The sequence below is a fragment of the Sorex araneus genome, chromosome 9, assembly GCF_027595985.1.
Source record: "Sorex araneus isolate mSorAra2 chromosome 9, mSorAra2.pri, whole genome shotgun sequence".
In the NCBI taxonomy this organism is placed as follows: Eukaryota; Metazoa; Chordata; class Mammalia; order Eulipotyphla; family Soricidae; genus Sorex; species Sorex araneus.
In genome coordinates this window covers 35,755,778-35,772,230 of record NC_073310.1, presented here as the reverse complement: position 1 = coordinate 35,772,230, position 16,453 = coordinate 35,755,778, and the positions used below count along the sequence as shown (strand labels likewise).

The 16,453-nt window shown below is 38.5% G+C and overlaps 1 protein-coding gene across 1 annotated transcript in view; it reads right to left on the bottom strand.

Annotated features, from left to right (window-relative positions):
• Positions 1-16,453, bottom strand: part of PLD5 (phospholipase D family member 5) — a 393,721-nt gene that overhangs the window by 35,209 nt on the left and 342,059 nt on the right. The window contains exon 6 of the mRNA XM_004619013.3: positions 7,784-7,981. Within this exon, the coding sequence (XP_004619070.1) occupies positions 7,784-7,981 (198 nt within the window). The remainder of the gene's footprint in view (positions 1-7,783; positions 7,982-16,453) is intronic.

Here is a 16,453-nt window from a genome sequence, read left to right as displayed (position 1 = left end):
CATTAGAGGAGCCAGAAAAAAAGGATATTCTGAAAGACTTAAGTAAAATGAAACAGAAGCAAATTATGTTTGAAGTATTTGTATCATGTGATGGTGGTTTTTATCTTAGTAAAATATGGAAAAATATTACATGTAGCAAAATATATTAGTAATTATTGCATTTTTTATAAAATTGTTAGAAAGAAAAAATTGTATTTTGATCATATTAATGTTTTTCAATGAAAAGGACAAATAATTTTATACATACTTCCAGTTCTACTCAGAAGCAATGCACTATGGCAAATCTAAGAGCACAACTAATACACAGATACATACTAACCATAACAAAAAGGTTGAACAGTTTTTAGAACCTCCTGGAAAGTCAGTGTTAGGTGATCAGAGTTAATCACCAAATATTTTGAATCAATATCCTACCCAACTGAGCAGGGGTATTTTGAACTCACACTCTCCAGGTACCTCTAACCAGAGGAAAGCTCACTTGGCAAGTGAGCTTTTGATCACGTAAATTATTTTTAAGGGGAGCAGGGAAATGAGCATAATCTTCCCAGTCTTTTGTTTTTTTATTTAAAAGAAAACCAGTCTTGCTCTTCAAGCCAGGCTTCTCCTTTGAACACATACCTTGTTTGCTTGTCTCTATGCTTCTTTGCCTATTTTCACCTGGAGAAGCCTGTATTCTCTGAAACACACTTTTCCCTTTCTCTCCCATGACATTTTTCTAAGTAAGTTTCAATAAAAACTGTCTAATGAAAGCTATCTAGATTCAAAAAAATTAAAAAAAAATCTAATATACTAGTTAAAAAATAAAAATAGTCCTCTACTGTTCCCCAGTGTGCATATATACAAAAACCTCTACTTGTTACTGAAATAAATTGTTCCCTCAATAAAGTATTATGTACATGGAACAGCGGGATGCTGGTGGAATCTCGAGCCGGGGCCGATACCAGCACACTACTTTTGGTTCCAGAAACTGCAGACTTTCTACCAGACTATCAACTAAGCCAGAGCTCCATGCCGGCTGATGACAGGAAATAACCATCTTTTCCGGTTTTTTTTTTCCTTTGTCAGGCAGCGTGGTGAATACTAAACAGGCGTGAACTCGGTGGTGCGGGTCGAGGGGGGAAAAAGATAGAAAAGTGATGTAACAAACAATGGGACTTGCTTGAAACCCTAGCAACAATAGCGAGTAATGTGTTGAAACAGAATGTAACCAAGATAAAGTGTAAACTAAGTGAAACTTATCAATTACAAGGGCGGGGACGGGGGGGGGCGCGAGGTATACTGGGGTGGTTGGTGATGGAATAGGGGCACTGGTGAAGGGAAGGGTGTTTGAGTATTGTATAATTGACATAATCCTGAGAACTATGTAACCCTCCACATGGAAATTCAATAAAATTTAATTAAAAAGTTAAAAAAAAATTGTTCCCTCTTTTGTATTGTCTCCTGTTCTCACTCTGCCATCTATTCATTCTTTTTAAATGTCTAAAAGCATTCAGAATAATAATACCAATATAGTACACCAAATATTACTAAATACAACAGTTTTTCCACCATCAAAACAGAAATGATTAAAGAAAGCACATTTAATTTTTGTTTCATTAACCACTATTGGATACTAAAGGGAAAATATCATATTTTGAAGGTTTTTATCACTTTTATTTATAAATGTATGAAAAATATTTCTTTTAACAATGAAAAATAAAAGGGTGATACAATTTGAACACTACTGTAGTTTAATTCTTTCTCAGTTCAGTTTAAGCAATGAGCATCAATGACTGTAGACAATACACAAATAGATGACCTTTAAATGACCTTTGAATGGCACAGAAGGTGCTACCAGTGCCATCTATAAAGAGCAAAAGAATCTATAGTGCAGATAATTAGGCAAAGCAAAGTATGAGAGCAGAACTGAGAAAAAATGAAATCAGAAGTTTTAGAAATACAGAGGATGGTAGGTGGTATAAAGAAAAGTCAATAGAAGGTCTGACCAGTAGAATTACAATAGGTCAGTAAAATATTTGTAAATTCCAAGATAAATAATCCTCTAAAATAACCCCCTAAAAGATAAGATGGAAGATAGTCTGGAAAGAAATGAACACCAACCTGAGAACTGTAGAAGTTAAAAGAAACTACAAGAATCGTCAATCTCTGAAATATAGGAAAACAAATTCAATGAAGAACTGTGAGAAGAAGTAAGAGAGTTTCCTTGGTACGACATGTTCAGAGGCCAAGAACTGCCTCCCTGGTCTCCCTGACGGAGAAATGAAGAGACAGGGACCTACAGATTGATTCAGGTCAACGGACAGTGGACAGTGGACATTTAACTCAGAACTGAAGAGCATACTTATAGAACATCTGAGGGGGTTTGAGGTATAGGACTGCATGGAGGTGTGATTGATCATTTACACATCATCATTTATTATAGAGATAGTGTTTCAACAGAAGCAATTCTTTGGGGCGGGGGGAATTAATTCAAGGAGACATTTTGTCTGAGATTATACTGAGAAATTTGCTCAGGGGCAACAAACATCTATATTGCTTTTTCCTTTCCCTTGCTGCTAGTATATACTAAACAATTAAGTTTACTTCTTATTACTATTTGTAGTTATTTCGATAAACACAGTAAGAAATATAGATTCCAAGATATAGTTCTGTGGACTCCAAGGCATAGATTAATATCCAAAAAAGAACCACTAATAAAATTATAAATAAGCCTTTTCCAGTGCTGAAGAGCATAGGCACACTGATCTAAGATGTCTGAAGGATCCAGAGAAAGTAGAAGTAGGAAAACTCCAAGACACATTATAATCAGAATGAAAAAGAAACAAACAACATGGAAAGTGGCTACATGAAAAAACGAATTTACACAAAGTAAATCCCTTAAGATTCACAGAAGATTTATCAAATGAAACTCTGTGAAACAAAAGAGAGTGGTAGGCTAATGTACAAAAATTCATTGAAATGAACACCTCACCAAGAATACTCTATCCGGCTAGATTATCTTTCAGTTTTGAAGAAACCTTTTTTAAAATACAAGACAAACTTCTCAGCACCTTGCCATTGAGTATGACATTTATTTGTCATACTTATGGTTGGCCTCTACTGGGTTAAAAAAGGTCTGTTTATATCTAGCTTGCTAAGGGTTTTTATACTTTTTTTTCATGTAATCTATCCTTTATTTTTAATTTTTTAAAGAATTTTATTTTATTGAATCACCATGTGGAAAATTACAATGCTTTCAGGCTTAAGTCTCAGTTATACAATGCTGAAACAACCATCCCTTCACCAGTGCCCATATCCCACCACCAAAAAAACAAAACAAAACAGCACACCTCCCATCCTGCCCCCCCCGCACTCCCCCCATGTAACTGATAAATTTCACTTTACTTTCTTTTTACTATGGTTACATTCAATATTTCAACACAAACCTCACTATTATTGTTAGGAGTACCCCACTAGTCAGAACTGTTGTGAAGAGATATGAGGCCGCGCGGTTTTGGATTTTTGTACTTTAGCAACTAAGTCCAGGGAGATTTCTTCCAGATATTGGATCATTGCAAGCTTGTAAACCCCATCTGTAGTCGTCATAATATGGCGGTCACCACACCCTTCACCCCAGGCAAGGAAGAGGCGAGAGAGAGAGAGAGAGAGAGAGAGAGAGAGAGAGAGAGAGAGAGAGAGAGAGAGAGAGAGAGAAATACCTTTCCCCTCCTGGGTGGGCATAGGCCCGTGGCTTAGTTCTCAGTCTGGAGACATTCTGCGAGGAACTGCCCATGCCGAAAAATTTAGCTGGCATCTGGAGTCACGCTCATGCAGCTGCGGAGAGGCCACACACATGTGCAGCCCCCGGGATTACATCTTGGTAGCCAGGTTTTTATACTTTTTTCACTAAGGAATTAATTTTTCACTTATATGCCTACGCAGGTGATTTTTTTTACATCTATACAGACTTTTACTACAATCTTTTGCTAATTAATGCAGGTACTTAAGCATTATCCAGGTTATAAAAGTTTCTAAGATAAAGTTTCTAAGATTATTTATTTATTGGTTTTGGTTTTGGGGCCATATCCATTGATGTTCAGAGGTACTACTCCTGGCTCTGTACTCAGGAATTACTCCTGATGGTCCTTATGAGAACATTTGGGATGTTAGGAAATGAATCTGGGTTGGTCAGATGCAAGGCAAGCGCCTTACCCACTATACTATTTCTCAGGCCCCAATATTCCCTTTTTATGATAAAACATAATTTTGCACTTTCATAGGCCTGCTCATGTTTCCTTAAAGGAGAATATTTAAAAAATTCTCCTTTTCTCACTTCTTAATTATGTATTTCTAAGATTTACCTACATTGTGGGCTAGAGCGATAGCATAGCTGATAGGGCACTGGAGTTGCACACCGCTGACCGGGGTTTGATTCCTCAGCCCCTCTCAGAGAGGCCGGGAAGCTACTGAGAGTATCTTGCCCCCACGGCAGAGCCTGGTAAGCTACCCATGGCGTATTCAATATGCCAAAACAGTAACAATAAGTCTCACAATGGACACGTTATTGGTGCCCACTCGAGCAAACAGATGAGCAACAGGATGACAGTGACAGCGACCTATATTATATAAATTTAAAATGTATTAGCGCAAAAAATTATATCAATGAAATTTAACTATAATTTCTCATTTCATTCTATCTGTTTTTCTGTTGTCATCTTGTTTCTATCTAGCTTAGAGTTTTCTTGGCAAATTTTCTTTTCAACTTACAAATTGAGACTATCTGGTTTTCATTGATTTTTAGTATTGTATTGAGAGGAAATGAAAGTGAATATAAGAAATAACTACTGGTAAAATGCTCCATACTATATGCTATTTGCTACTGTGTTATTATTTCCCACACATAACCTCTCCCCAGTTTTTGGTTATATTTATAAAAACTTTTCAGTTTATTTTGTGCTGCTAATATTTGTATGTATTTAAGTGAAGGCATTCAACCCCTTTTTTTCTATATAAAAATACTTCTAAAATTTTAGATTGTGCTTTAACTTAGTAGGCAAAAAGGGACACAAGTCACTTTTCAGTGAGAAGATTTTCAGGGACAAAAGTTCTTCAGGGATCTTCAGGGATAAAAAAGATATTCAGAGATAAAGTATTAATATGAACCACTGCAGAAATATCCATGTTAAATTGGGACCTTAGAGTTTTCCTAAGCATCAGGACTACTTCAGAAGCATGTTTCCAATTATAAATTCTAAAACTACACTGCATGTCCTAAGAATCATATGCTGTAGGGGAGACTGTATTTTAAGTACATTTTCTGGTTGGTTCTTCACTGCTTTAAGGTTTTAGGACAATACTTGTGGCCCAGGTATTTAATACCCATTCCCAGAACCAATACAGGGTAGTTGTGGGATGTGGATGATAAGGTGGAAGGAGAATGGAATAGTGACCCTGGAGGAGGGAGTGATGTGGGAAGGGAAAGGTTAAGTGGGGTATAGGATGGGATGGGTGTGGCATGGGAAGGAAATGGAGTGGGTGGGCAGGAAGATTATTTTCAGGAAAGGCCTCTTGCCTTCCAGTCTCAGTTAAACATAACAGTTCTTTTCTGTGTTTTATTTCTGACTTGTTTGCTATTTTTAAAAATGCTTGAAAGGAACCAGAAGGTAGTATAGGATTAGTACAGGAGATAATCCCCGGGTTCAATTCTTGGCACCACATGGTCTCGTGTGCATTGCTGTATGTAGTCAGTAGAGACCCATAACCACCGCCAGATGTGGTTCTGGAGGCCCAGATATTCCTGGTATTTCGACAAGCCTCACACATGAAGGTACCGGCAGAGGAACCCAGGTGTGTGTAATCCCATCAACGGCCAACATCCAGAGACTTAAAAGCAAGCTCCCAGAAGCGCATGTCCTCAAAGCGGCTGCACGATATTTTGTAACCTACCTTTCCCTCTGGGAGAAACTAGCAAGCTACTGAGAGCTTCCTGCCCACATGGGACAGCCTCTCAAGCTTCCCATGGTGTATCTATATGCCAAAGCCAGTAACCAGCTGAATCTCATTCCCCTGACCCTGAAAGAGCCTCCAATGTGGCATCATTTGGAAGGCCGAGAAGAGAGAGGCTTCTAAAACCTCAGGAATAGACCTCAACATTAGACCACAAACCATAAGGTACATTGAAGACAAGGTCGGCAAAACCCTCCACGATATTGAAGATAAAGGTATCTTCAAAGGTGACACGGAACTAAGCAATCTAGTAAAAACAGAGATCAACAAATGGGACTACATTAAACTAAAAAGCTTCTGCACTGCAAAAGATACAGTGACCAGAATACAAAGACTATCTACAGAATGGGAAAGGATATTTACACAATACCCATCAGATAAGGGGTTGATATCAATGGTATATAAAGCACTGGTTGAACTCTACAAGAAGAGAACATCCAACCCCATCAAAAAATGGGGCGAAGAAATGAACAGAAACTTTCCAAAGGAAGAGATAAGAATGGCCAAAAGGCACATGAAAAAGTGCTCTACATCACTAATCATCAGAGAGATGCAGATCAAAACAACCATGAGATACCACTTCACACCACAGAGACTAGCACACATCCAAAAGAACAAAAGCAACCGCTGTTGGAGAGGATGTGGGGAGAAAGGGACCCTTCTTCACTGCTGGTGGGAATGCCGACTGGTTCAGCCCTTCTGGAAAACAATTTGGACGATTTTCAAAAAATTAGATATTGAACTCCCATTTGACCCAGCAATACCACTGCTGGGAATATATCCCAGAGAGGCAAAAAAGTACAATCGAAACAACATCTGCACATGTATGTTCATCGCAGCACTGTTTACAATAGCCAGAATCTGGAAAAAACCCGAATGCCCCAGAACGGATGACTGGTTGAGGAAACTTTGGTACATCTATACAATGGAATACTATGCAGCTGTTAGAAAAAAGGAGGTCAAGAATTTTGTAGTTAAGTGGATGGGCATGAAAAGTTTCATGCTGAGTGAAATGAGTCAGAAAGAGAGAGACAGACATAGAAAGATTGCACTCATCTATGGTATATAGAATAACAGAGTGGGAGACTAACACCCAAGAACTGTAGAAATAAGTACCAGGAGGTTGACTCCATGGCTTCGAGGCTGGCCTCACATTCTGGGGAAAGGGCAACTCAGAGAAGCGATCACCAACTATAATGTAGTCGAAGGCCATGCGGGGGAAGGGAGTTGCGGGCTGAATGAGGGCTAGAGACTGAGCACTGTGGCCACTCAACACCTTTATTGCGGGCCGTAGAAGCTAAATAGAGAGAGAGAGAACAGAAGGGAATGCCCTGCCACAGTGGCAGGGTGGGGTGGGGGGGAGATGGGATTGGGGAGGGTGGGAGGGACGCTGGGTTTACGGGTGGTGGAGAATGGGCACTGGTGAAGGGATGGGTTCCCGAACTTTGTATGAGTGAAGTATAAGCACAAAAGTGTATAAATCTGTAACTGTACCCTCACGGTGATTCTCTAATTAAAAACAAATAAATTAAAAAAAATTTAAAAAAATAAAATAAAATCTCAGGAATAGGACGAATGGAGAGGTTACTGAAACCGCTCGAGCAACTCGACGATCAACGTGATTTTGTGATCATGATCATGATTAGGGACAATATGATTGGTATCAAAATTGGTACATTTTAACTCTTCAAAGGGTGGGACAGAACCTATTTGATTAGTTCATTTTGGACAACAATAGATCATACTTAAACAATCCACTTAATAAAGTTGGAGAAAGAGAAGAAATACAGAAACTCACCGACACAAATGCTTGAGATTTGGTTTCGTTCAACTGAAGTTGCAATTTCTTTTCATTGTCATAGACTCCATAGAGTCTCTTGGACCAGGTCTGAGGTACTCTGCTCTTGAATTTTAATGAACTATATAAAGCAAAAATCCTTTGCAAATCTAGGACCAGGCAGCTGCAGTTGTAGAAGATGACACCAAGTTCTTTCATCTGTGAAATTAAATTTTAAAGCATCAATACAATGTGTGCCTGATGATGTTATTTTAAAAATATTCATAAGAATGCAGTCGCAGTGATTTTCACTCATTTGGCAGTTGCTAAACAATGTATGCACTCACATTATAGTATATAAGTCAGGCATTTTAAACATGCTTACAAACTAATAAGAGCTTTTGTATACCTTTTGCATTTGAATTCTGGCATTAAAATTCCCTGCCAACCCTGCTGACACCTCCTCATAAATGAATTTGACCAGGTTTGCCTGTGCTTTTATATTGACTTTTCAAATTAGTTTTATTAACAACAACTTTTGTGTGAATCCTTAAAACACTCAGTAATATAAATGTTGGTGTTTGAATTGTTTTTTTTTTTTTTTTGGTGGTGTTTGAATTTTTACAATTTCCCAAGTCTTTTTTTTTTTTTTTTTTTTTGGTTTTTGGGTCATACCTGGTGATGCTCATGGGTTACTCCTGGCTTTGCACTCAGGAATTACTTTTGGCGGTGCTCAGGGGACCATATGGGATGCTAGGAATCGAACCCGGGTTGGCCGCGTGTGAGACAAACGCCCAACTCGCTGTGCTATCTCTCCAGCCCCTCCCAAGTCATTCTTATTGTTTTATTTTTTCATTGAAGTGACATTGTTTACAAGCTCACATTCTTATATGTTTTGAAATTTTTCCAGATTGGATCAACGACACTGCCTTTTATGTTTTCTTAAACACAGCCTTTCAGGGTTTCTTAGCTTTGGAATCAGTTTGGTCTTATTTTGGAGTGAGAATGCTGGAAGTAGACCTGAAATTTAGTTCCACTGTGAATAACTGCCCCTATTGATGCATAATAGCATCAGGGTCCATTGCGATGTTTCTTGTCTAACAGACACCGGCGAGATAATGCCTGTCAGAGGGCAGGAATGGTGTGCTGACTTCTGGTCTTACTTGGAGTTATGACAACAAGAGAGGAAAGGGTGGATCCTGAGGCCAAACATGAGCATAAAGGTATAGGATATTTCAGATGTGGGGCTCTGGATAATTCATATAATTTCTGATTATTTGTCTCCTAATAAAGTGGGGAGTAAGGGTTGGCTTGTAAAGTGTACTGAGTTCTTCTAGCCTTGTCATTCATGGTTTCAAAACATCAATTTCACATATACCTTAGTTTTTATTCACCTTGTCATCCCCAAGAACCGTCCTGAAAATAACTTTAACTTTGGGTTAAAGTGTGACTCCTTAAACCTCCCAATTTTAAAGGTAAAAAAGGCAAATTTGCATGTCAGTTCTGCAACTTGCTTAGTGAAGAGACATTATTAAATGACTTAACTCTTAAATTTAAGTTTATTATTCAATGAATATCTATCCCCAAGGTTTGTGATTAGAATTGAATAATAATCATTTCGATAGTTACGACTGAGTATTTCTTTAGTATGGCACTGAGTTGAAGAGTGTCCCTCCTCTTCTGCCAAATCTAGTTCCACTTGTCTCTTGTGACTGTGACACTATTGGGATGGAGTCATGCAGAATCACCCTATATTTAGTACAACGAATATCCTTTAAAAAATATTTTATAAGGTAGTTCACAATATTCGATTACATTTAATATTCAAACACCAATCCCACCACCATTACACCTTCCCACCACCCTATTTGGGATGTTTCCATCCCAAGCCCCAATCCCTGTCTCAAAGCACAACTGAAATAATATATTTTGTATTGTTTGTTATGAAAAACTGCTGAAAACGCTACAAAAAAGTATCCATAGAGGAAACAGTGTGAAGATTGTTCTATTTTCGCAGGGGCCATTAAGACCTTTTTTAGGATATCACTTGCATGTTGTTAAAGGTTGAGTGATGTGAACTTTCATATATATATATATCTGAAAATAAAATATATATATGCACATATATATATTTCCAAGATTGGTTGCCTACTATTTGAACCCCATCACATGTGGTGTGGTACTCTTGGGGAATGGGTAGGGAATGTCTTATGATGTGCTGCACAGCCACGGATGCACACATGGTCCAGGAATAGGTTCACTCAGAGGTGAGACTCAACCTAAGTGTGTGGGGAACAGCCTTGAGCATAGCAACAGTTGGGTTGTGGAGGTTTTTCAACTACTGGGTCCCTTGGGGTGGGGAGGACTCTCATTCCAAGTAAAACAGCCTGGCACGGGGCCCAGTGGCATGGCTATGGCAAACATCATGCTGCCCCCTTTCGGGAGAGAAAACCATATGATCTGGATTGTGGCCAATGATGAGATTAGCTGGTGCTGGCAAGAGGTGGCTTATGGGACAAATATCCTTAAGAGAAGGAACATATGGACAAAAAGCCACACAGGGATGGGACGGTAGGCCTATGAAGACAGAGATGAGAATGAAGCTTATATAAACCAAGTAGTGCCAAAGATTGCCAGAAACTACCAGAAACAGTACAGACAAATTCTCCCCTTGAGCCTTCAGAGAGAGCATAATTCTGCAAACATCTTGATTTGACTTCTAGCCTCTACTCTAGAAGTTTTTTCCAGAATTAATAAACTCTTGCTCTTTCAAGTCACCAAATTTGTGGCCATTTATTCAGGTTGCTCTAGTTAACTGATACTCTAGGCCTACTTTTATTATTAGTAGGTTCTGTTTATTCCCATTTCACATAGGCCATAAGTGTTAGTGAGTTACTTGCTTAATATTAAACAACAAAGTTTTGATTCTTTGATCTGCCAAACTTGGAAGTCTGACTGCTTAGTCATTATGTTATAGTACATTTAGAATGTGGCTGGTAATTAGCTCCTGATGACTATTGCTACTAGTGCTTTGTACTCCACTTTCAATCATTTATTGCTAAATGAATCATATGCTTATTGTTTCAACGTGAACTCCTCCCAATAAAATCTTGTTTTAATTATATTTAATTGTTTTGAGTGATAGGGAAAAATCTGTCCACATAAAAGTGGCAATTATTGGGGGTCCAGATAGTACAGGAGCTAAATTGTATGCCTTGCATCATGATGACCCAAATCTAAATATTTCTCACTAGGTATGATCCCTAATATGATCCCGAAGCACTATCAGCAAGGCCCGAGGTGCTTTCACAAGACCCCCAAAGTGGAATTGGGAATGAAAGTGATCAAAGACTATCAAACACTATCAAAATCGTGTTCAAGAACAATAAGTACTTGGGAATCAACAAAAAAGGTGGGAGATCTATACAATGAAAACTTTCAATCACTTTAGAAAATAATAAAGAAGATTTTAGGAAAGGGCTGAACCAATTGGCATTCCCACCAGCGGTGAAGGAGAGTCTCTTTCTCCCCACATCCGTGCCAACACCGGTTGCTTTTGTTTTTTGGATACGGACCAGTCTCTGTGGTGTGGGATGATATCTCATTGTTGTTTTGATCTGCATCTCCCTGATGATTAGTGATGAAGAGCATTTTTTCATGTGTCTTTTGGCCATTCAAATTTTTTCTTTGAGAAGGTTTCTGTTCATTTCATCGCCCCACTTTCTGATGGGGTTGGATGTTTTCTTCTTGTGGAGTTCAACCAGTGCCTAGTAAATCCTTGATATCAACCCCTTGTCAGATGGGCATTGGGTGAATATCCTTTCCCATTCTGTAGACTGTCTTTGTATTCTTGTCACTGTATCTTTTGAGGTGCAGAAGCTTCTCAGTTTTAGGTAGTACCATTTGTTTATCTCTGTTTCCATTTGCTTGGCCAATGGTGTGTCACCTTTAAAGATACCTTTAGCTTCAATGTCGTCGAGGGTTTTGTCTACCTTGTCTTCAATGTACCTCATGAATTCTGGTCTGATGGTGAAGTCTTTAATCCATTTTGATCTGACTTTTTGCATGGTGTTAGTAGAGGTCTGAGCCCATTTTTTTGCATGTAGCTGTCCAGTTTTGCCAGCACTGTTTGTTAAAGAGGCTTTCCACATGCTCCACTTCACATTTCTTGCTCCCTTATCAAAGACTAGATGATCATATATTTGAGGGTGTGTGTCAGGATATTCACCCATGTTCCATTGGTCTGCAGCTCTGCCTTTGTTCCAGTACCATTCTGTTTTAATTATTACCACGTTGTAGTAGAGTTTGAGGTTGGGAAAGGTAATGCCTCCGATCTTCTTTTTCCCAAGAATTGCTTTACCAGGAGGATTACTCCATAGTTTAGAAGCCGGCCTTGCATGCTGGAAGAAAAGGCAGCTCAGATAGAGAAGGGACCACCAAGTAAAGGGTGCTAGGAAGGCCCGCTAGGGATGGGAGATAGAGGCTGAACATGATGGACACTAAATACCTCTACTGCAAATCACAACACCCAAAAGGAGAGAGAGAGCAAAAGGGAATGCTCTGCAACAGAGGCGAGGTAGGGTGGAGGGGACAAAATGGGGGTGGTGGGACCATTGGTGGTGGAGGGATGAGTACTCGACCATTGTATGACTGAAATGCAAGCACAAAAGCTTGTAAGTCTGTAACTATACTTCACCGTGATCCACAAATAAAAAATTAGAAAAAAAGAAGTCTTTAGGAAACAGAAAAATATTTTATGGTCATGGATTTGAAAAATCAATATTATCAAAATAGCCATGCTACTTAAACTACTATGTAGATTCAATGCTATCCTCATCCAAATTCAGTTCTTCAAGGACTTAAAACAATCAGTAATCACATTTGTAAGGAATGATAAAAGATCCAGAATAACCAAAGCAATTCTGAAAAATAAGAAACTTGAAAGCATCTTGTTAACTTGAAACTATACTATAGAGCTCTAGTGATCAAAACAACATGGTATTGGAATAAGAAAATACTCTGTGATCAATGGGTAAGAATTGAATATACAAGGATAAATCCTTATATTAGTGGACAATTAATTTTCAACAAAGGAGCTAAGGACATGAAATAGGATAAAGACACCCTCTCTAACAAATTGTGTTGGAAAAACTGGAAAAGGAGCATAAAAAATAAAATTTGGATCCATATCTCACACCCTATACAGGTCAATTCAAAGTTGAACAAAGATATTGAGTTCAGATTGGAATCTGTAAAGTACATTAAGGAAAATATAGGCTGATGCTCCAAAATTTGAACCTCAAAGGAGTATTTATTCAATGATATGATATGATGACGTTGTAAAGGCATCAGAATTAAAAATAAACAAATGGGACCACATAAAATTAAAGTACTGCAAAAGACACACAAGCTAAAATTAAAAGATAGCTAAATGAATTGGAGTGAATATTTGCACTCAATACATCAGATAAAGGTCAATATCAAGGATATATAAAGTATTCACAAAGATCAACAGCAACAATAAGAATTGAAGAAATGGGTGATGGATGAAAGGAGGGGCTGGAGCGATAGCACAGCAGGTAGGGCATTTGCCCTGCACACAGCCAACCCAGGTTCGAATCCCAGCATCCCATATGGTCCCCTGAGCACCGCCAAGGGTAATTTCTGAGTGTAGAGCCAGGAGTAACCCCTGTGCATCGCCCAGTGTGACCCAAAAAGAAAAAAAATAAAGTAATATTCATGATTACCCTATCAGTAACAGTACTGTAAACCACAATGTCTAAAAAGAAAAAGAAAAAGGAAAAAGTGCCTGCATAGAGGAATGCTGAAGGCAGACAAAGACTAGGGACATTGATAGAGGAAGTGGATACTGGTAAAGGGATTGGTGTTGAAACAGTATATACTTAATACCCACTCATGAATAACTTTGTAATTCATGGTTATTAAATTGAAAAAAATCAACAAAAATTTCTTTAAGTCAGGAGAGGAAATGAACAGCTAACACTTATTCAAAAGGACATATATACAACATTAATCATTGCCACAGTTGTACAATCACTAAAATCTAGAGCCAAATTAGGTGTCCAGTGATAAATGAGTGGGTTATGAAACTATATGCAATGAAACACTATGGAGCCAAAGGAATAGCAAAACCATGCAATTCGCTGCAACTTGGGTGGAACTGGAGAATATCACATCAATTAATGTTAAGTCAGAAGCAGGCCAAACAGGGTGATTTCACTTATCTGTGGTATACAGAATAATTGGGCAAGGGAATGCAAAATATTAAAGAGGAATAACTTAGTCATCCTTAATCCAAGAAAAACGGAAAATGCACCTGGTAAGGAGGCGGGCTGGAAGGAACCTGGAGTCACTGGGAGAGGAAAGTTGACTAGTGCTGGAACATAGTATACTTAAAACTCAACTATGAATAACCTTGTATATCATGGTATCTTAATAAAAATTAAAATATAAAATAGAATAATAAAATTATAGAATAATAATATTATAGTAAAATAAAATTATAGTAAAATAATAAAATTATAGTAAAAATTATAGTAAAGTATAGTAAATTCAACTATATTAATATAGGCAATTCATTTATTTTGTGTTATTGTTTGATTAGATAATCCTTAAATATATGTTCAAGTTGGTATTTTTTTTCTTTTTGGGTCACACCCGGTGATACAGAGGGGTTACTACTGGCTCATGCACTCAGAAATTATGCCTGGAGGTGCTCAAGGGACTGTGTAAACACAAAAAAGGGCAGCAGCACTCTATATCTCTCCTGCTGCCCATGTTTGGTAGTCTCACTCCACTTCCCCCACCCAGGGAGGTCAATGGCAATGGGTATGCAAAGGAAGGAATGAGGGCCAAGCTTGTCAGTATCAATTGCAGTTTATTCCAATCTTCATTCCCCTTCTGCTTCTCTCTTACTTCCCCTAGAGTCTTAGTTTATATAGCAATCACATGGGGTGGTGATACAAAGGTGGGTAGAACATTAACAAATCAACAAAGAGAGGTAAGACCACTCCTCCAGCTGATTAACTCAAGGACAAAAATCTTATCTAAGGAGATTCACTCAAGGGTGGGATCCAAACAAGGGTGTGTCACTTTCTTCTTTCTTCAGCTAGTAATCCACTTAAATAGTTGTAGTAAACCTACTTCTAATATTTCTAGCATTGTCATTCTGTATGAGCACAGTAAGAGATATAAACTTAAAGTTTGGTTCTTCTTGAGGACATCTCACTAATATTCCAAACCGCAGTCCTCAGGCCAGTTTAGTTTTCCCAATCCCAGCAGGGTCCTAATCTCATTGTTACTTTTGGAGCATGACAGTATTTGTCCATGACCATGCTCTCAACTTATAGTTGAGTATTGTGGCCCTTTGGCCTGGCCCATATTGATGCCAGAGTAGCTCACAGCTTGCCCTGGGTCCATTCCATTCCTCATTGGGACCCTGCTTTTGGGATGCCAGGAACTAAGGGTACCTGAGTCGAGAAAGCAGATGCCCAGGAAGAAATATTATTCGGAGTCAATCAACTCCCAAGTAACATTAACTGTCTTCCTGTGTCCATACAGAAGGAACATTGCTTTAAAGTAAACTATGCAAAAGACAGAGAAAAGCAATATTTAATGTACAATACAAGTTCAATGTCCTTAGAAGGATCTGATCTTACAAGCTAACAGAATCTGATTAGGGAAAAGGTGATTAACTGGTTGGGAAGGAGGGTGCAGATAAGAGTTTACAGATAAACAAAGGAATGGGAGTGACTAGGGAGCACTGTGATGGGTGTTATCCAATAAACCTAAATTCCCTGCAGCAAGGCTGAAAGGACAAACCCAATGTTATCCTACAGGGGACCAATATGGGATACTGGGAATCGAACCCAGTTGGCAAGGCAAACGCCCTACCTGCTGTGCTATCACTTCAGCCCTGTCAAGTCTGTATGTTTGATATATTTGTCCATCTTCCATCTAATCTTTGCTTATCTATATCCACTTTCCTTAAAATAGCATTCTTATGAATGTGATGTTAAATTTCTTTTTAAATGTCTTTATATATTCATAACGCTATATATTTGAGAATCTGTTTAATATAAAGACAATAATACTAAGGTGAAAACATATCATCATTGTGGGTCTTGGGAATATAAAAAAATCACAGTAACATTGCAAAAAATACCCAGAAATATTTTGATAGTGCCTGGCTCAGTGTTAACTTCAACTACACACCATTTTTCTTCTGATTCTGAAGATTCTTATACTATATCCTTGTTTTAAAGAGTTAAATATTTGTTTGAATCAAGAAATAGATGTAACAGAATGGGAGACTAACACCCAAGAATAGGAGAGATAAGTACCAGGAGAATTACTCCACAGCTTAGAAGTCGGCCTCACATGCTGGGGAAAAAGACAGCTCAGATAGAGAAGGGACCAAGTAAAGGGTGCTAGGAGGGCCCACTCAGGATGGGAGATGTGGGCTGAAAGTAGACTATAGACAGAACATGATGGCCACTTAATCCCTCTACTGCAAACCATAACACCCAAAAGAAGAGAAAAAGCAAAAGGGAATGCCCTGCCACAGAGGCGGGGTGAGGTGGATGGGATGGTGTGGGGGTGGCGGGAAGGATGCTGGGACCATTGGTGATGGAGAATGGGCACTGGTGGAGAATGGGTACTCAACCATTT